The 20650-nt window shown below is 49.6% G+C and overlaps 1 protein-coding gene across 2 annotated transcripts in view; it reads right to left on the minus strand.

The window, feature by feature from the left end:
- HIP1 (huntingtin interacting protein 1) overlaps positions 1-19604 on the minus strand; it is a 152854-nt gene extending 133250 nt beyond the window's left edge. For both annotated transcript variants that reach the window (XM_061210335.1, XM_061210336.1), the window contains exon 1: positions 19439-19604. In XM_061210335.1, coding sequence (XP_061066318.1) covers positions 19439-19558 — 120 coding nt within the window. In that variant the 5' untranslated portion in view covers positions 19559-19604. The remainder of the gene's footprint in view (positions 1-19438) is intronic.
- Between the last annotated feature and the right edge of the window lie 1046 nt (positions 19605-20650).

Here is a 20650-nt window from a genome sequence, read left to right on the forward strand (position 1 = left end):
GCTCTTACACCTCCCTGTGCACTCCACCTCCCCCTGCCCCCCGCGCCGTGCCGGGCTTGACAGGGAGGGCACACTCGTCCGAGGTAACTCTCCAGGACAGGAGGTAGTTTTAAATACAGACGAGAAGGAATTAAAAAGAAATGACTCCCTGGCCCCAAGCACTAAGCCGGTGATTTCATAATTAAGACACTGACACCACACTGGCACTCTGCTCCCTGTGGACCCACAGAAAACCTGGTATAACTTCACTCTTCTATCAAGAAAAAAAAAAGTTATTTTCTTCTCCTTCTTCTCTCTTCAGACATAACATCATCAACGCAGCTCCTTAAATATCTGTGCCAGGAGGCTATATTTAGTGACTGTTTGGCCCTTAAAATGAGCCTGATTTCCTGTGGCAAAAAGTTCTCAGCAACAAGGAGAGAGGCCTGGAGAATTCTGAAGCACTGACAAACAGCTTTAAAGCTGGAGATGTTCAAACAGTGTAAGAAAGGAGTTGACTGCTTTTTCTGGAGCGATGACTGGCATCCAATATAGAGGGAGAAAAACCATAATAAAAGGGTGTTCGCTCTGAACACCACCAAAGTCGTTTGAGAGAACAGCCTGACACCAGGCAAGTATTTGGGCCGATAATTGAATGTGGTACATGGTCCTCTTTCAGAGGCAGGAGGGAGATCAGTTTACTCATTCATTCACTCACTCACTCACTCATTCACTCATTCATTCACTCACTCATTCATTCAGTGACTCATTCATATACTCATTCATTCATTCACTCACTCACCCACTCATTTACTAACCACATTTGTGCATTTCCCCACGTGCAAAGCCCTTTGGTTTACAAAAGCTCTAAGTCATGGGGCAAACAAGATACACAAACCATGGGACTTAGAAGGGTGTCCCTAGAAAGGGCCCTCGGAGGGACACAAAGTGACTGCTGTGGGGGACCTGGAGGGCGATGGGCACTTCCACGGGGGCCGCTCAGGAAGGCTTCATGGGGAGGAGAAACCACCACCAGCACTGGCTACTGCTCCGGGCTCTCTCATTCAACCCATTCACTGAGCCCAGATGTCAGTACGTTACCCCATATTCCAGATGAGGAGTTTTCCCAAGGCCCCCCCAAGATAAGTAACCAAACTGGAGCTGGAGCTAAGCTTGTTTGACTGCTAAGTGCTTAACTACGTGGGACAGGCCGTCTGCAGCAGCAGGAGGCCAACAGAAGTACATCTGCCAGACTGCAGACAAAGGTCTTACGCCATTTCTCCCTTCAAGACCTGGGGCACTCAAAGCGGCTCCTCTCTGGAAAAGGCACCAGATCTGCTCCCTCCTCCAATGCAACCTAGACTTTCCACACTTTCCCTCCTCAGACACCACTGTCCTGTCCCTCTGCTTGTGGGGTCTCTGGGGTCTCCACGATGACCCAAGGGAGTAGAGGAATGCACATTTACTTAGTCCTGACTAACGTTTGCCAAGCAACATGCCATTCTTTTTTTTTTTTTTTAACATTTTAGTTTGAGATAATTTTAGACTTTCAGAAGAATTGCAAAAATAGTACAAAGTTCCTGTACATCTTTGCCTGGCTTCCCCTTATATTAACTAACATCTTATATAACCTTAGGAAAAATCATCAAAATGAAGAAATTCACTTTGGTACAATATTATTAACTATATTACAAAATTAATTTGGATTTCTCCAGTTTTTCCATTAATATCCTCTTTTTTTTTAATTGAGGTATAGTTGATTTACAGGTTGTGTTAGTTTCAGGTGCACAGCAAAGTGATTCAGTTATTTTATATATATATATATATATATATATATATATATATATATATATATATATATATATATATGCACATATATATTCTTTTTCAGATTATTTTCCATTATCGGTTATTACAGAATACTGAGTATATTGGGACTTCCCTGGTGGTGCAGTGGTTAAGAATCTGCCTGCCAATGCAGGGGACATGGGTTCAAGCCCTGGTCCAAGAAGATCCCACATGCTGTGAAGCAACTAAGCCCATGCGTCACAACTACTGAGCCTGCGCTCTAGAGCCCGTGAGCCACAACTACTGAAGCCCGTGTGCCTAGAGCCCGTGCTCCGCAACGAGAGGCCACCACAATGAGAAGTCTGCGCACCGCAACGAAGAGTAGCCCCAGCTCGCTGCAACTAGAGAAAGCCCGTGCACAGTAACGAAGACCCAACACAGCCAAAAATAAATAAATAAATTTATATATATAAAAAAAAGAATATTGAGTATAGTTCCCTGTGCTATACAGTAGGTCCCTGTTGGTTATCTATTTTATATATAGTAGTGTATATGTTAATCCCAAACTCCTATTTTATCCCTCTCTCCCACTCCTTGGTGTCCTCTTTCTATTTCAGGATCCAATCCAGGATCCCAGCTTGTATTAATTGTCACATATCCTTAGTCATTCCTGGTCTTTCATGACCTTGACATGTTTGAAGAGGACTGGTCAGTTATTTTGTAGAACATCCCTCAATTTGGGTTTGTCTGATGTTTCCTCATGATTAAATTGAGGTTATGCACTTTTGGCAAGAAAGCCACATAGGTGATGTGCCCAGGTCAGTCTACATCGTCATTCACTTCAATACACTGCCCTCTCTGACTTTCTCTGTATCCTCAGGGCAAACCCAATCGAGAGGTATTACTACCCCCACTAGATAGATGGGAAAACTGAGGCAAAGAAGTTAAGGCATTTACCCAAGGTCACAGAGGTGGTAAGTAACAGAGACAGGATTTGAACTCAGTTCTGTCTTTGGATCATGCTGTTACACACCAAGCTGCTACTTCAAGTCTTTCTAGTTTAAAATAATTCATCATGACCTTGACTGAATATAGGAAGTTGGACTTGGATGTTAATATAATTATTCCTAGTTCTACAAGTGTGATTCTAAAACCAATGAATAATAAGGATAACAGCTAACATTTACTTATTGAGCACCTACTATTTGCCCCGCATAGTGCTTCATCTCTTCTATCTAAGGTATCGTATTCAGATCCTTCCAACAGCACGATGGAGTGGGCACTCCAGGGCACAATCCCTTATCCCAAACTCTTGGGGGCCAGGTGTGTTTGGGAATTTGGGGGTCTAGGTAACATCTTCTAATTAAACACAGTAACATCTTTGCAGTGTATCATATGACCATCCATTCTAAGATGGGCAAATAACAGACTATAAATAGGCCCAGACAAGAACAGGTCGGGTACCAAACTTTGAAAAGAACTTTAGGTTTCCAGAGCCTCTGGGATTTTGTGGGGATAACAGACTGCAGGCCTGTACTATTATGTAAAGTAACTTGCAAATGAGGAAACAGAGCTTTAGGGGGTCTCACAGCCAGTCATTACCCAGGCCTGCCCCCTCACTCTGAGGCCTAATTCCCCTGACATTTAAGACTCTCTCCTATCACTTGGTTTTTATTCCCCGTTTTCCATGACAAAACACATTCTAAATATACTCAACTGGCACTCAGAATAAATGAAAATAAATTTTCAAAACTCCTAGGCTCAGCTGTTCCTGGAGGAGGGGTCTGGGAGAGATGCAGGTTGTTCTCAACGACATAAGGACACGCTTAATCGCTCAGACTTTCCTTCGTAAGTCCCAGCTACATCATCTATGACTTGATCCAAACTCCTCATGGACCTGGAAACACGTGTAGCCTATTTTGCCTCTTGGGTTGGATGTGCCTTAGTCCCCACTGTTTTCACAGGGAGGTATCCTTTCATTTGCCCTATAATTACTGTCCAGTTTGGAGGTTTGCGAAGAAAGTTCGGACTGCAGTCATTATCCCCAGTCTAGGTCATCTTCATGATTCCTGACTCCTTACCAAGCCCCTGCCCATCCGCATTCTCACTTGACCCTAGGATGATGAAACTGACAATACGTACTGTATTAAGTAGATGGCGATTTACACACTGGAGGGACGGTCCTAGATAAATCAGTGATGAACCCAAGCAAACAAAGACAATGCATTACTCCAGGAATAACAAAAATGCATGCAGGAATGTATATCAAAATATAGGAGGGGGAGCTTCCCGGGTGGCGCAGTGGTTAAGAATTCGCCTGCCAGCGCACAGGACATGGGTTCGAGCCATGGTCCGGGAAGATCCCACATGCTGCGGAGCAACTAAGCCCGTGCGCCACAGCTACTGAGCCCGCGTGCCACAACTACTGAAGCCCGCATGCCTAGAGCCCGTGCTCTGCAACAAAGAGAAGCCACCGCAATGAGAAGCCCGCGCACCGCAACGAAGAGTAGCCCCCGCTAACTGCAACTAGAGAAAGCCTGCACGCAGCAACAAAGACCCAATGTAGCCAAAAATAAAAATAAATTAATTAATTAAAAAAAATATATATATAGGAGGGGCTCAGCTGTCCCTAGCATGTACAGGGTCATGATAAAGTTGACACTGAATACAGAGTTAAAACTCTGGGGGGATAATGAAGGGAAAGTGATTGTCAGGGGATGGAAGGCACCTACATTAATGAAAGCGAGATCTTTCTCTTATGTAATGGCAGGTTCATACTAATGGCTATAATGAAAGCAGTTTAAGCAGGAAATAGTTGGGGAGGGAGAAAGAACTGGGCCAGGAGACTGCTGGTTTTTGGTAACAAGCCTGTGGAACTGACTCTTACCTCCTGTACGTGTATACCTTTAAGGAAAATAAAATCACACAACTAGTCATGGGTAGAGCCTGGACCCAAACCCCATGCCCTGCCCTGGGGGCCTGTGTTCTCTCCCGTCTGCATCCTTGCTTCAGCCTCTGTCTTTCCAGACTGGGCAATTCTCACTGCATGCCCTCTGTCACCTTAACTGTCACCTCTGAGCCAGCTTTGTGCCTCAATGTCTTTCCTGAGGCCTTAGAACCAGAAATGCAGATTCCTCCAAGCAGGCGGTTCACCCAAGATCCTGTGCAAAGGCAGGCCGATGTGTTCAGGTCATGGTCCAGGAAAACACCTCCTGAGATCTCCGGGTAATTCCTCCTGTGGTTCTGCACACCACCCTCTGAAACGGTGCCCCTGAAAACCCGGGGACTTCCCTGTGTAGGTCCTCGTCTAGATGAGCCTCAACCCGGGCCTCATCAGGGAGCAGACAAACCAGACCAAGACCCATCCATTTACTTATCCAACAGCCATGTGCCTACACTCTGTGCCAAATAGTGCACTAACCCCCAAACTCAGATGTTACTAAGTACAAGTAAGAGAATAATTATAAGAGCTGATATTTCCGAGTGCTCACCACGTGGAAGGCAATGCATTGAGCATCTTTTATGTATTATGCCATTTGATCCTTTCAACAACCCTATGAGGTAGGTATTTTTATTACTGTAGATGCTCTTTCAACAAATCTCTACTTCATTGATCCAGATTAACCTATGCCCACCAGCATCTCTGTAAAGCGGGCTGCCTGGGACCCCAGGCAGGTAAACTGTCTGGCTCTAAAGCCCATGCTCATCACGTCTACAGAGTCTTGGGGCACAACCCAGACCCAGACACAACTGGGTCTGCCTCAAATTTGGGCACTGACTTGCAGTATGGACCCTATTTTTCTTTTCTAATCTTCATTTCCCTTTAGGAAACTGGATTGAATCAGAGGCCATATCTAGATAACAACAGGAACCAGGGAGGTAAGGTCAAAGCATGAAGCAGGCTGGCAGAAGACAACAGGGAGTGGTGGAGACTGTGGAAAATCAGTGTTTATGCCCTGGCCACAGGTTTCAGGTTTATTTGTAAAATTTAAAGAAACACATCTGTAGCTGCTAGCTTGAATCTCGCACATCCCGTCTGGCTCTAACATTCTCTAAATTGAATAGATATGATAGGTCGGGCCTCAAGTTCACTGCAATGGCATCATGACAGACACTCCATGTGGCCTCTGATTCAGTGTCAAAGAGTTTTTCTGGAAAAAAAATTTACGCTACAAAGTTAGGCCTGATGGGCTACCACTGGGAAGGTGAAAATCAAAAGACACTTCCAAAGTTGTGCAGTGCTCAGCCTGGGCAGACGTACCTGGCAGTTCTAAGCAGAAGACAGAAGATGGTGCCTGGGCAGAAGTGACCAACTGCAAAGGGCTTCTCACTGGGTATTTTCTGAGTGACTTTGGGAGGCCAGTTCTTCTGGTGGGGGGACAGGTCCATCTGACCAACGCAGAAGAAGTTACCCGTAGAAACTAAGTGCAGCCAGGGTTATCCAGGAGGAAAGGTCTCACACAGAGAGGAAAGCCAAACAGAATTCAGTGTCTGAAGCTGAGAACCAAAAGCTGGGGTAACAATGGCCAGGTGTTATTAGAAGGCAGCCAACTCTGACAGGGCTGTTGCTTCAGTAACTACACTTGCAAGGAATCCCAATTTTCTAAGCCTTTGGGGCAGTCTCATCCAACCCCCTCACTTCACAGACCTATAGAGGGTAGGGAACATGGCAGAACAGAGAGAACCACAGCCAGGAGAGGCCAGGCTTCCCAATTCTTAATCCAGAGCTCCAGGACCTCCTGGCTGCTCTGCAGCTAAGCCCAAGGATACGGGAACATTCCAGACCACCAGCGAACCTGAGTAAGTCTCAGGACACAGCAGGCCCACCCTGAGGGAAGCCCTTCATTTATTCCCACCTGTGCTTCCTGCCTTTAAGTCAGTTCCCTCAAGCAAAGACACCATCAGGATCCTATAGTAACAGTGGGATTTCCCACCTGCCTTTTTTTTTTTTAATAGACAGCACAGCACTTGATCAAAAAAAATTTTTTTTAAGGCTAAGTAACTTACATCTATGATCCTCAAACTTGGAATCGCACCAGAGAACTCCATGGCCCCGCAGGAAAGAATGTTTCGAACAGGCTGCTGAATTGTTTTTTCCAGGATAAAACACCTGTGAATAAGTGCCAAGCGTGGAAACCCAATGTTTTATCTATGGCCACAACAAGCATGGATGAAATAACAAGTGTTCCTCTAGGTTTAAAAGCGTGGCCTGTCTGTGCGGCGAGGCCTGGGCTCCACTGGGCTTCTTGCCCTGGAGCGTGCGTTACCTGTTACCATCCTGTATTAGCTTTTATCACTGCTGTAACAAATTATCACAAACTTAGCAGCTTAAAACAACACACATTCACCATCTCACAGTTCCATAGGTCAGAAGTCTCACTGGGCTAAAATCAAGGTGTCAGCAGGCTGAATTCCTTACTGGAAGCTCTGGGGAAAATTCGCTTTGAAGCTCACTGCAGTTGTTGGTAGAATTCAATTCCTTGCTACTCGAGACCCGAGGTCCCCGTGTCCTTGCTGGCTGTCAGCCAGGGGCCACTCTGAGCTTCTGGAGGTTTCCCTTGGGTCCCTGCACGTCGGTCCCTCCATCTCAGAGCCAGCAATGGCACATTGAATCCTTCTCTCACTTGGAATCCCTCTGACTTCCCCTTCTGCCATGTCTCTCTTCTGCTTGGCAGCCAGAGAAGATTCTCTGCTTTGAAGGGCATGTGTGATTAGACTGGGCCCACCTGGATACTCCAGGCTCCTCTCCGTATCTTGAGGTCCTTCATTACATCTGCAGAGTCCCTTTCGCCAGGTAACAGAACATAGTCACAGGTGGATATGTTGACGGTGGGGACGTTATTCTACCTACCACATTTCACTTCACATTTCTGAGCTGCAGAAAGAACACCTATCAGTCCACCAACAGAACATAAATCAGGCTCCTAGTCTGCTGGCTCTAGGCGTACCGTGCCTGCACACGGACGCCACCTCTGTAAATCTGTCCCTCCCACTGAATTCTCCACTCCTAAAACACGCTCACCCTGAACCCACCAGTGTTGCCAAAACTTTCGTTTCAGTCCAGTGTGACACAGATCAGATGCGTTCACCTCGGTGTTAAGCACCTGCCTTGGGGTGGGAACTGGGCCCATTCCCTTTTCCATTACAGCAATAATCAAATACAATTAGGTCCTTAAGATGCATCATTAGTTCATTTGACAAACATCTCCTGAGGTCCTACTGGACACTGAGCCCTTTGCTCAGGGTGGGGAGGCCTACAGAGCAGGCTAAGCTAAAAGGAAGCTCACGGTCCAGTGTGGGACAGACACCCAGATAAACACGGTAGCACAGAACACACAGAAATAGCAGTCAGTAAATCTGCCTGGGTGGGGGTGGAGGGAGACTTCCCAGAGGAGGGGCCATTGAGGGTGGGACTTAACGGATGAAAAGAGTTTGGCAGGTGGATGAAGTGGGAGAGGCGTTCTAGGCAGACGAGAATGCTGCCACCTGGAAAAACCCAGGAGTGAAGCAGCCGTGGGCTGTGCTGGGAAAGCGCTAAGGCGCTTGGTAGGGCTGCGGGTGTTAGCATTAAGGCTGGCCAAGCTGGGCTGTGTGCGTGACAACGAGCTTGGGTTTCAGCTTAGAGTAACGCATAACAAACAGAGGTTGTTAAAACCTGGAGTGATACAAACAGTTACACCTCTTAAAACCAAACTCTGACGGCCAAGGAGAGGGTAGATCTCATGAGGGTCGAGACTGGAGGGCAGGAGGGCCGGGTGGGCCATGCAATAAATAGCCTGGGCTTGAGATGAAGGCCTGAACTAAGGTGGAGAAGGCGGAGGCGGTGGTGGAGAAGTTGGGGCGATACGGCGTGCAATCAAGGAGGCAGGAGCAACAGGCCTCCGTGACTAGCTGCAGGGGTGCAGAACAGAGGGGTCTCCTAGGATGACTGGCAGAATTTCAGGTGGAACGGCCCGAGATGGTTTATAAACTGAGATTCTCTGAAACTGTGAACAAAGGAGAATGAGCAAGTCTGTGGCAGGAGATGGAGACCAAGTTTAGGTGGTTGGGTTTTTCTTTCATTTTTTTTTTTTTTTCTTTTTTTCTTTTATGAGTCGGATTTTTCTTATCAGCAGTAACAAGGCCTTGGCTGTACAGGGAGATCCCATCCTGGAATAAGGGTCTCAAGGGAAGCAGGAGATCGCAAGTCACTGTCGAGCATGAGTCAGGGAGTTGACATTCAATAGGAAGTCCCCAAGGACGACCCACAGTTACATTAGAGAGACGGTGTCTTCAGGGTCCCTCTTGGTGGCTCCAATTGTGCTCATGTGACCCCAGATTCAGGATTCGCAAATCAGGGTTCACATTTTAGAACTGGGACCAAAAATGGTTGATGCCCATTCAGTCCTTCACCCAAAATATTTTATCCTTCATACCACGAACGCTTATCAAGAGCCGCTCGAGGGCTTCCCTGGTGGCGCAGTGGTTGAGAATCTGCCTGCCAATGCAGGGGACACGGGTTCGAGCCCTGGTCTGGGAAGATCCCACATGCCGCGGAGCGGCTGGGCCCGTGAGCCACAACTACTGAGCCTGCGCGTCTGGAGCCTGTGCTCCGCAACAAGAGAGGCCGCGACAGTGAGAGGCCCGCGCACCGCGATGAAGAGTGGCCCCCGCTCGCCGCAACTAGAGAAAGCCCTCGCACAGAAACGAAGACCCAACACGGCCAAAAATAAATAATAAATAAATAAATTTATTAAAAAAAAAAAAAAAACGAGTCGCTCGGGGCCAGACACTGAGCCAAGAACTTGAGCTGACAAAGAAAAGGCACTCAACGTATATATTTTTTGAATTTCTACCATGTGCCAAGCCCAGAGAGGTGGAGCCCTGGGATGACCTGTGACTCCAAGGGAAGCTGATCTGGATCTTGCTCGGAGAGGAAACCACAGAGCTCATGCCTGTCTCTGAAGGATTATGGGAAATGGGAGGGAAGAATATAGCAACAGTTAAGCCAGATCCAAGGAAAACCGAACAGAGAAGGTATCTGCTTCCAGGCCAGTATGGGAAAGGGGACACTTGACAGCCTAGTAAGACATAATAACACACACAGTAACTGTCTAGCCTAAGAACTGTCACCGTGGTCTGGCCCCAGGGACCACACAGTCAGACGGAGACCTCAAAGAACCACTGTTAGAAGGTCAGCGTTTCTGCCATGTTCCCAGGTGACATTCTCCAAGCTCCCAGATTCTCACAGTGGCTCATCATGCCTGGTTTGATCTAAATCTTTGGAACAGGAGCCAAGCCTGTTCTGTGTTTCAGAAGCCTATCACCCAGGTCTCTGGTTTATTCAAATGTGCTTCTTTTGAGCCTAGAGGCACCCTTTCTTCTCTCATTCTCTCCTTTGAGAACTTCTCACCACCTAATTTATTTCGTATTTAACAGACATCCTGAGCTTTCGCTGGTGTAAAGCCCTCTGCTAGACACTGGGGCAACTCACCAAAAGATGAGTGAGAAACGAGGGCCCGGGACTTCCCTGGTGGCGCAGCGGTTAAGAATCCGCCTGCCAATGCAGGGGACATGGGTTCGAGCCCTGGTCCGGGAAGATCCCACATGCTGCGGAGCAACTAAGCCTGTGAGCCACAACTACTGAGCCTGCGCTCTAGAGCCCATGCTCCACAACAAGAGAAGCCACCGTAATGAGAAGCCCGCGCACTGCAATGAAGAGTAGCCCCCAGTCGCCGCAACTAGAGAAAGCCCGTGCGCAGCAATGAAGATCCAACGCAGCCAAAAATAAATAATTAAATAATTAAAAAAAAAAAAAGAAATGAGGGCCCGTCTGCCACGAAGGAAGGTAGACACAAGACACACATGAACGGGAGCCAAGGGCACCATGCTAAGTGTGGGCTAATGATAGGTGTCAACTTCCCGGCTACGTGTTACAGCAGGGCTCAGGGTGTGCTGCTTGTATATGCGTGATTCATAAATCAAACATTTCCCAGTTCTAGGGCAGCATCAGAAGTGCTTTCACGGGGGAGGCTGTGTTTGAGAGAGACCTCAAAGGGTGGGTGGATATCTAAATGGCAGGTTCTTACTTAGCCTCCTTAAGACATTCTCCTACTCCCTGGGAGGAGCCTTTTTATAATCCTTTGTATTCTGAAATATATAAATAGAGAAAACTGCATGAAGCAAAAATGGACAGCTTAATGAATTATCATAAACCACCACCCAGGCCAATAAACAGATGGATGGCAGGACCTCAGAAGCTCCCCTGTTCTGAACATCCTACCATCACTAACCTCTCCTGCACCCAGGGATGACCTTTATCTGGACTTTTATAATAATCACTCCCTTTTTTTTCTTTTCAGTTTTATCATCTAAGCAAGCACCCCTAAATCCCAGTTTTGCTTTGCCTGTTTTTTGAACTTAATATAAATGGTAGCCTTCAGAGTTGTCCTTTGGGGTCTGCCGTTTTTCCCCTCAACGTTATGTTTGCAAGAGTCACCCGTGTTGTTGAGGGAAACTACAGTCTGTTCATCTTCACTGCTGTATAGTATCCCAATGAGAGACTAGATCACAATTTATTTGTCCATCTACTGCTGATGGGCTTTTGGACTGTTTCCAGTTTGGGGTTATTACAAGACATGATTATGAATAGTCTTCTAAATACCTTTTGGTGCATGTGCATGCATTTCTGTTGGGTATATAGCTTGCTGTGGACTTGCTGGGTTATTAAGTGTGCTTATCTTCAATTTGGGGATAATACCAGGCTGTTTTCCAATGCAGTTGCCCCAGTGTACGCCCCCCCCTCAGCAGTGCATGAGTGCTTTCACTGCTTCACATGCTTGCCAACACTTGGCACTGTCAATTTTTTTTTCATTTTTATTTCAGCCATCCTGTATCTCACTGTAATTTTAATTTTCACTTCCCTGATTTATAACGAAGTTGCACACTTTTTCATATGGTTACTGGCCATTTGCTTATCCTCTTTTGTGAAGTACCTCCTGCCTGTTTTTCTATTAGGTTGTCCTTTTTTTTTCTTTTAAGTTTTTTTTACATATTCTGGATAAAGGTCCTTCGATAGTTACGTGTGTTGCAAAAAATCTTCTGGGAGGAATTTCAAATGTCCAAATAAGTCAATTTGGAAAAGACCTAGGGGGAAAAAAAAGAAATCTCTGTACCTTTTCTAAGTTACCAGCCCCAGGCCAGGCTTCAGTTTTAAAGGGAAGTATGGAAAGGAAAGTGTACAATTTGAGATCAGACCCACCAGGTTCAAGCCTCAGCTCCTCGGGCCACGTCCTGAGCGCTCTTGGGCAAGTCACAGAGCTCTCTGGGCCTCAAGTGTCCACACTTGAGAACTGACCAAAATTACCTCCTGCACAGTTGTTCTGTGGCTGAAAAGAGGTTATGTGTAAACGCACTTTAAAAACTGCACATGGTGGTAGCTGTTGTTAAATCAGAAGCAACTGGCCACACTGGCTTCCTGAACGGCCCGACCAGCTTTCTGAGCTGTGTCCCAGCACTAACAGCAGAGGTGGCAGCAGCCACCTTTCAGATCCAAGAATATCCCTTCTCTCTTTCCCGCGGGCTAAGCCAGAGGAACCTTCAATCCCCAGCTCTCTCCCCGCAGTGTCAGACTGTACTGCCCACAGCCTGGAACAGGGCTCCTCCCTGCCTGCCCGGGCAGGAAAACAGGAAGCAGTCCCCACCCTGCCAGGAGGTGGGGCTGACTACTTCCCTCTCCTAGGTGGGCATCTCTCCAGGACATCAACCCTTTTGGATGCAGGAGAAGCACTGGCCGCTGGCCTGTGGCACCACTGCACCAAGCTGTGCCCTACGCCCCGCCCAGGTCACTCCCACACTTTGTCCCGAGGTAGTGGAATAAGTGGGCCCATGCATGGGGAGCATAAAACGGGCCTCATCGGTGCCTCACAAGCAAGGAACGCTTTCAGTGCCCAAGTGGGGCTGGGAATCTGCTCTCCTGGACCACACGGACACACCCTATCCCTTCCCAAGGTGCACTAGCATCCTTTCATGAGCCCCACATCACTGGTACCTGGGCCCCATTCCACATACAGGGGGCAACTGGAAACCCCTTTCAAGAGAACAGTTGAGAGCTCAGAAGAAATATGTGTCCTTATTCTAATGGCAAAGGCTGCTTACAGGAGTTTTATAAGCTGAAATATTTGAGAGCTGGAAGGACCCTCAGAAATCTTTTTCAGCCTCCTCATTTTGAAATGAGAGATGCAGGGACAGAGCCAGAGACAGATTTCCTGTCTCTGCACTCATCCTAACATCCCTTATGCCCTGCTGCAAACTCCAGCACCTGCACGCAGGCCACTGCCATCAGCCACGTCCAGGTGCTCGGGACACTAGGCCAGTTTCTCTCCCTACCCTGTAACCTCTTCTAGCTCAGAAAGGTCTGACCTGAAGCAGAATGAAGCCCTGGGAAGTCCAAGACCACAGTTTGGGAATGTTTATCAAGTGTTCTAAACTTGACAGAAATTCAAACCGTCAACCTTGAGCCCTAATTCTGTTTCCAGCCCCTGCAGGCTCTTTCCTAAGTGAAGTCTCCAACCTAGTGGGCTATGTACTTCCATGGTACCCTGGGTGCCCAGGCCTGGCACACCGGGCAGGCACTTAGTGAGATATGCTCATTGGGGAAATCAAAGGAGACAGAGGGAGAATCTCCAAAATGTGCAAAGGAAAAGCACTCTGCAAGTGGAGGTCTGCCTGCGGCCCCCAGGCTGCTGTAGATCCTCCAACTGTTGTATGTTCACATGTTTGGCAAACAGGCCCCAGTGTCTGCCTCATGCAAGGGCCCACTGGGCACTGAAACCCAGACCCTGCCCTCAAGACCTTCCAGTCTGGAAGGGAAGCAAAGATGTGCGCGTGGAGGAATGGGAGGGACATACGGTAGCTAAGGGACCCTGCTCACCTGAACCAGATGGCAGGGGCTGCCTGGTGGAGGGATGCCCTGTAAGTTAAGGCCTGCAAACGACAGGGACTAGGGACCCTGATGGTGCCACATCATGTGGGGTCTCTGGGCAGCCAGCAAAGGTTCCTGGAAAAAGGGAGTTATACAGGCAGTGCTGGGCTTTAGAGACAATCCATCTGGCATCAGGCGCTTTGGGAGGCAGGGAGGATGGGATTACAACGATGCAGGCAAAGGAGGAAATAAGGGCAGTGACAGCAAGAAGCAAAGGAGGGAAGGACAAGAGAAACATCACAGAACAGAGTGTGGCTGTGAGGGCAAGAGGCGGGGAGGGCTCAGAGCTGATGCCCGGGAGATGATGGGACTGATGGGGACCAGGCACAGGGGTTCACAGGCTGGGGAGGCCCAAGTAGAGTTTGGGGCATGTGTGGTTTATCAGGGGGCAGATATCCAATGGGAAGTGGTCACACAGGCCAGGAAGTCAGAGAGTCGGCGTCTCTGAGGTGAGAACAGAAACCATCTGATGGAAGTGGAGGCAGAGGAAGTGACAGGAGGAAAAAGAGAAGTGGGGTGAGGACAGAGCCTTGGGGACCCCAAGTGTTAGGGGAGGAAGGAGGACAAGAGCTGGAGGGGGCCAGGCAGTGCCACAGGGATGGCAATCGGGGCCAGTTTTCCTGGGTTTGAGTCCCAGCTGTCACTTACTCACTTCAGAACCTTGAGCTGGTTATTAACTCCTCTCAGCCTCAATTGCCTCATCTGTAAAATAGGGTTTATAACCCGTAAGTTTGTTGTAAGACTTGAAAGGGGAGATTTGTGCAAGGCCCTTACACTTGCACAAGAGTAAGTGTGATAAGTGCAGGCTTTTCTCATTAGGATCAGTGGGAGGAAACCAGAAGAGGACAAAACCACAGACCCAAAGAAAGCTCTCGGCATCCTTTCTAGTTTTCAATACCAACTAAGGGAGCAAGCAGGGGACAGGAGGGGTACACCTTTTATGTTAGAAACCATTCCTGTGTAGCCAGGGTTGAGACCCACTGATCCCTCTAGCCCAACCCTAAAATTTTTCAGCTGGTTAATCGAAGGTTGAACATCTTCTGAAGATCATGAACGAGATGGCAGAAACACCCCGACTTAAACGTGGAGAAGAGGACTTGTCATCTGATTTTGAAGCCCTGGCTTGCCTGTCTACTTGCTATGTGGCCTTGGAAAAGTCACTTGGCCTCTCTGAGCCTGAGCTATGAAATAGGTTAAAGGCTATAAATCCCCTAGCATGTTCCTAGGACCCAGCAAGCCCTGCATAAATATTTGTTTCTGTTCCTGGCTCTTCCCAGTGTATGATTGGTTAGGTCCTTTACTCCATCGTGGGTTCCATCCAAGAGATTGTGACTAAGGGTTTGTTCCTTCCCCTGTGTTTCCAGAGCCCCATCCTCTCCTCTGATCCCAGCATTCACCTGCTGCAGAGCAGAGCTGCTCAAACTTCCGTGTCTGATTGAAAGGCAGGCTCTGATGCAGCAGGTCCTGCCTTGCTAATGGCTCCAGGGATGCCGGTGCGACGGGTCCTCTGTCCCCCTTGCAGAGAAGGCCCGCAGTGGCCGGTCCACCTCCCTGCTGACTCAGGAGCTCCTCTGGGGCCACTCTCTTTACATTACTCATCTCTGAGTTCCCTTCATGGTATGTACTCACTAAATGGATGTTGAAAAAACAAGTAAACCATAGAGAAAACCATTTTCCAGCTAAGTAAATACAGACAGGGTATTTTGTTTGTGAGTGGCAACCCTCCCGATTCATTCCAGAATTGCCCTCTTGCCCGACTTGAGGACAGTGTGGTGGGCCTGAGACCTGGAACCCGGAGTCCTGGGTTTGAATCCTGACCCTTTCACTCACCAACCAGAGGCCCTGGGCAAGTTACCAAGCTCTCATCCATAAAATGAGGGTGATAACACCCAACCACAGTGCAACCCCAAGGACGGCTAAAACCTGCTTTATAAACTGTAAAGTACTCCAGGCAACGTATCATTATTACTGCAGCTTTTTTGAGGGCGGGAACTACTTTTTATTTCCCTAGAGCCTGAAGGTTGCTTGTGATGGGCTGGGTGGGAGACACACCAGGGGTCTGGTTGCAGATGGGGACTGAGGCAGGCAGGGCAGGGGTCCCCACTCTGGCAGGGACACTGGCCACGTGAAGTGTGAGGATGATCCCAGGAGAGCCGAGGAGGGAAGGCTTCCCGGAAGAGGCTGGCAGTGGTGGGGAAACACGGCGGGTCTGAGGGCACAGGCAGCTGGGGAACGGGCCTGATCGGAAGGAAAGCAGAGAAATCAGAGTCCCCTGATAGGCCTGGGGCAGGGCTCCCGACTGAGACTGTAGAGACAAGGCAGGACCAGGTGGGAACTTGGGGCCATTAGGAAAGAACATCAAGTAATTACAGATGTTCCCTGCAGCCCAGAGCTGAGTTCCCCATCCAGGCCAGGCCTCCCTGTGGGACCAACCAGTCACTCTGTACCCTTGACTACAGCCACTTCACCACTCACATGAGCCTCAGGCATGTGAGGACAGAGGCAAGAGCAACAAGACACAGTCCCGCCCTCAGGAAGCTCACAGTTTACTGAGGGCCACAGAGAAATGGGGACAGGACAGATAGCAGGTGCGAGGCGTTCAGAGGTGGAAGGGACCAATTCTGCTCCTGTCTTCACTCAGCCAATAAGTCTCATCCACACCCATCTCCAGACCATTCCCCATTCCTGGAATGCCCCTGTCCCTCCTCTCCACCCAGCAAGTGCTAGCTCAGGCTGAAGGGTGGGGTTCAGACCTCAGAGGGCTCCCACCCCCTTGCCACCCCCTTCCCACCCCCATAGCCTGTACTTTAAGCACACACTCTTAGTAATTACTGCATTAACTAGTAACACTTCTGTCCTTTTACTGAAGAGTTAATCACAGCCCGCCCCAGTACTTACCCTAGGGCTTTTTTTCAGGTCCCCTCTCCCCCTCAGAGTAGAGCAATCATCACTGCAACAGTGCTCCTCAGTTTACAAAATGCCTTCACGCATATTATTTAATTGAATTCCCCACAATCAACCTGTGACCTAAGTAGTATCCTTATTATACAACAAGGAAACTGAGGCTTAGAAAGGTTAGACAGGGACTTCCCTGGTGGTCCAGTGGTAAAGAATCCGCCTTCCAATGCAGGGGACGTGGGTTCGATCCCTGGTCGGGGAACTAAGATCCCACATGCTGTGGGGCAACTAAGCCTGAGTGCCGCAAACTACAGAGCCCACGCGCTCTGGAGCCCACGCACCACAACTAGAGAGAAGCCCGCGCACCGCAACGAAGATCCCATATGCTGCAACTAAGACCCGATGCAGCCAATAAATAAATAAATAAATAAATAAAATAAAAAGAAAGGTTAGACAACTTGCCTGGGGCCACACCATCCACCCACGTGCCTGGCAATCAAACTCCAACCTCTTCTAGCTCCCATGCCAGTGCTCTGCCCAGTACTCAGAGGCCACACAAGGTAGTAGTTAAGGCCACACAAGGTAGTAGTTAAAGGCTGGGATCAATTCCAGCTGTGTGACCTTGGGCAAGTTACTTAACTTCTCTGTGCCTCAATTTCATCCAGGTAAAACGTGGCTGATACCCATCTCATAGGTCCTTATCGATACCACCTCACAGGACCTTACTGAGATTAAAGAAGGAAATATAATAAAGTACTTAGAACAGTGCCAAACACAATAATTAGTTACAATTATCATTCTACCGTCACTAATTCTCATGGTCTCTTAACTCAGTAAAAATTTTTTTTCTAACTCATGTTTATATCTCATAATACATTTCATAGGTAGTCATTAAACAAAATACATTTTTGCAGCCTAAGGTGAGGTTTTAGGATTATCCTCTTTCCTTTTCTTCACTCTCCTACTCCCCTAATAGTTTCAACAATAGAGAAACTCTCTTTTCCTGATTCATTCTCCCTCCCCTCCACACTACACACACACACACACACACACACAAGCCACTAGGTCAAATTTGGCCAATTATCAGTGTTCCATAGAATGTAAAATACCGGCAAACACTGACCTAGACTCTCCTTATTGGGCTGTCCCTGGATAGCTAGAGAAACTTTCATAAACCTAATTTCTATCACTATAATGGGTCAAAGTCTTACGTGTATTTCTCTATTGCTCCAGTTTTTACTTATTTGAGACTCTAGAAGGAATGAATTACCATTTATTTTCCTTTGCCGTTAAAAAAAAAAAAAGATTCACACTGTTTCCTGGAGCAAGAAGCCTCATGTGCCCAGGCAGCTAGTTGAGGCCATAATGCCCACAGCAGACAGGTAGCCTCCTTCTTTTCTGGGGTCCAATCCACAAAGTCAGAGAATAAACCTTAAACCCAGCTGGGCCCTGGGAGACAGAAGTGAACAGCTGTCTCTCCCATCCCACCTGGGGTAGGATGATGACCTAGGAAGGGGACACTCCCTACTTTACATCACCCAGACACACCTGCGAAGGGCCTGGAAAAAGAAGAGGAGGAAGTCCCCTGGGATGAAAAGCTTCATTCTTTGCAAGATTCTCTATATAGAACACTCAAGTCAGGACCTCACCATCTGTATCTAAAACCCCAAAGCCCTTCCCTCACACGGTACTGTATTTGGGGGTGGGGGGGAGCAGAACACAGCAGGAGAACCAGCCTCTGGCAGTGGAGGTCCCACTGGATCTTCAAAGGTTCCACTCTGAGAGCAAGAGTGAAGAAAAAATGTGCCCATACAGCTTTGGCCCTGGGATTAAAAGAGGTGCTGTGCCCTTGGAAATGGATTTTGCATACAAACGAGCCAATGAACACCATAAACATGTCAGCTTTATTCAGTCCAATCAATACACAAGGCATTAAAACTCTGAGGTAAAAATGGATTGTGGCTTTTTGTTGATGACAGTGAGGAATTTTGGCCCCCAGCCCTGCTCAGGCTGGACAAATGGGGCAGTCTGCCTATTAGTTGTCAGGTACATCTTGGGGGATGAAACCAAAACCCCAGTTCAGGGTTATGGGCACCCCAGGGCAGCTCAACTTGACCAGCATGGGGCCACTGGTCCAAAAGCCTCAATTCCTGCCCCCGGGCCGGCCCCGTCCTCCAGCCCCCAGTCATCTTCCAAACTCGGCCACACATCACATTTCCCACATTCCTTCTCACCGCTCAGACCCCTTCAGCCGGGCCCTCGGAGACCGACAGCTGGGGGTGGTGTGAGCCAAGCAAGAGGCACAAGGAAGGGGGTGCTAGGGGTGGGGGGAATGTCAGCGCAACCCTGAAGCGGTCGAGAGGGGAGGAAAGGGCTCCCCACCCTTCACATCCCCGACCCAGCGCCCCACTCTCGGCCGCCACACTTGCGACCCTCAGTAGCTCCCCAGTGAGCTTCCCCAGCCTAGGGGCAAGCCTTCCATTCGGCTCCTTTTCGGGTTCCTTCCCCTCTCACCGCCCCTGTGACCCGTGCCTTGCCCCGCCGGGATGGGCTCCCCTCAGAAGGCGCCGCATGGATCTTGTCAGCTCCTCGGAGCCGCCCTGCCCTCTTCCCCAGGCCAGCCGGGTGTCCCCGGGGTCCCCGACCTTCCCTGACCGCCCTGACCTGCGCACCAGATGCCCTCTCTCGCGGCCCCCTTGCTCTGTCCTTTCCTGGGTCTGCAAGATCCCTACTCCCTTCAAGTCCGCTCCAGGACACTGCGTCTCTCGGGATGCCCCAGCCATGCGCGACCCGGGGTCCCCCGGTCCTCACCTGAGTCCTCTCGAAGCTCTCCCGCTCCGCCGACTCCATCCCCGCGCCGACCCCACGTCGGCTCAGCACCTTTGGCAGGGGGTTGGGTACTTGCTTCATGGAGCTAGTCATCCGGTCCATGTCGCCCCGCGGAACCGAGTCAGGGGCCCTCGGCAGCCCCGGGATCCCCACTGCGCCGCCCGCCCCGCCCTACCCACTGGGATCCGGCGCTAACGGGACGGCTCCCGCCTCCCATTGGCTGAGAGCACTGCTACTCTCCTGAGGCCCCGCCCCCGCCCAGAGGCTTCCCCGTGCGCCCCCGCCCTCTCCAGAGCCCCTTGGCTCGCCCTACCCGGCTGGGCCCTAGGGACGGTGAGGCGCGCCGTGACCGGCCCGGAGGCCTGTCCGTCACCGGACCCCACCTCCCCTGGCGGGGGCGGGCCTGGGGCGGGGCTTGGGGCGGTCCTGACCTGCCCTCGCCCTCCCCTCCCCCGACGCCCCGCGCACCGCTCTCCCCACCCTGCCGGCGCCCGAGTCTTCCCCGCGACCAGCGCTCTCCCAGTGTCGGGGCCGCTGCGAGATCCCGGCTTGGTGGGCGGGGGTCAAACTGGCGGGTAGTCGGACCGCCCGCAGGGAATCCGGGCCCGCTTGGGACTGGCCTATTTACTCCTTTCGGGCCGGGGACGAGAGAGCACGCGTTGGACCGGCTCGGCGGCCGGAATCCCAAGATGCGCTGCCTCGAGGCCCGGCTTGCGCAGGTCGGGTCAGCTTGTTGCAGACCTTGGCCGCCATGGGTAGCGACTCCCGCCCAGCTCCCTCTGCTTCCTCCCTTATCCTCCCCCTGCCTCGAATTCCTGCCCATCCCTTTTGTAATGTTCGCAGACCAGGGAGCGCTGGGCTGGGTCGGGTCAGTGGAAACTTCTCGACACCTTTCCAAACCTCTCATCATCTGAATCTGGCCAGAACGTATTCAGACACTTTATATTTATCCCCGGCTCTGGGACACCCCTCCCGTCCTGCTCAGTCGTCAGCCAGGGTACCGACAGGCGGAGGGAAGTGTGATCCTTAGCGGAGATGCTGAAGAAAGTTAAAAGTTTTCCGTTCAATGCCAATTTTGGTGTTTTAAAAATAAATGCTTTTGAAACTCAAAGAAAGCCGTTACTTTTTAAAAAAAAACTAAGAGCTTTTGATAAAAATTTGCACATTCAATAGAGAAGTGGAAGAGGGGGTGGG

The sequence above is a fragment of the Eubalaena glacialis genome, chromosome 13, assembly GCF_028564815.1.
Source record: "Eubalaena glacialis isolate mEubGla1 chromosome 13, mEubGla1.1.hap2.+ XY, whole genome shotgun sequence".
Taxonomy (NCBI): domain Eukaryota; kingdom Metazoa; phylum Chordata; class Mammalia; order Artiodactyla; family Balaenidae; genus Eubalaena; species Eubalaena glacialis.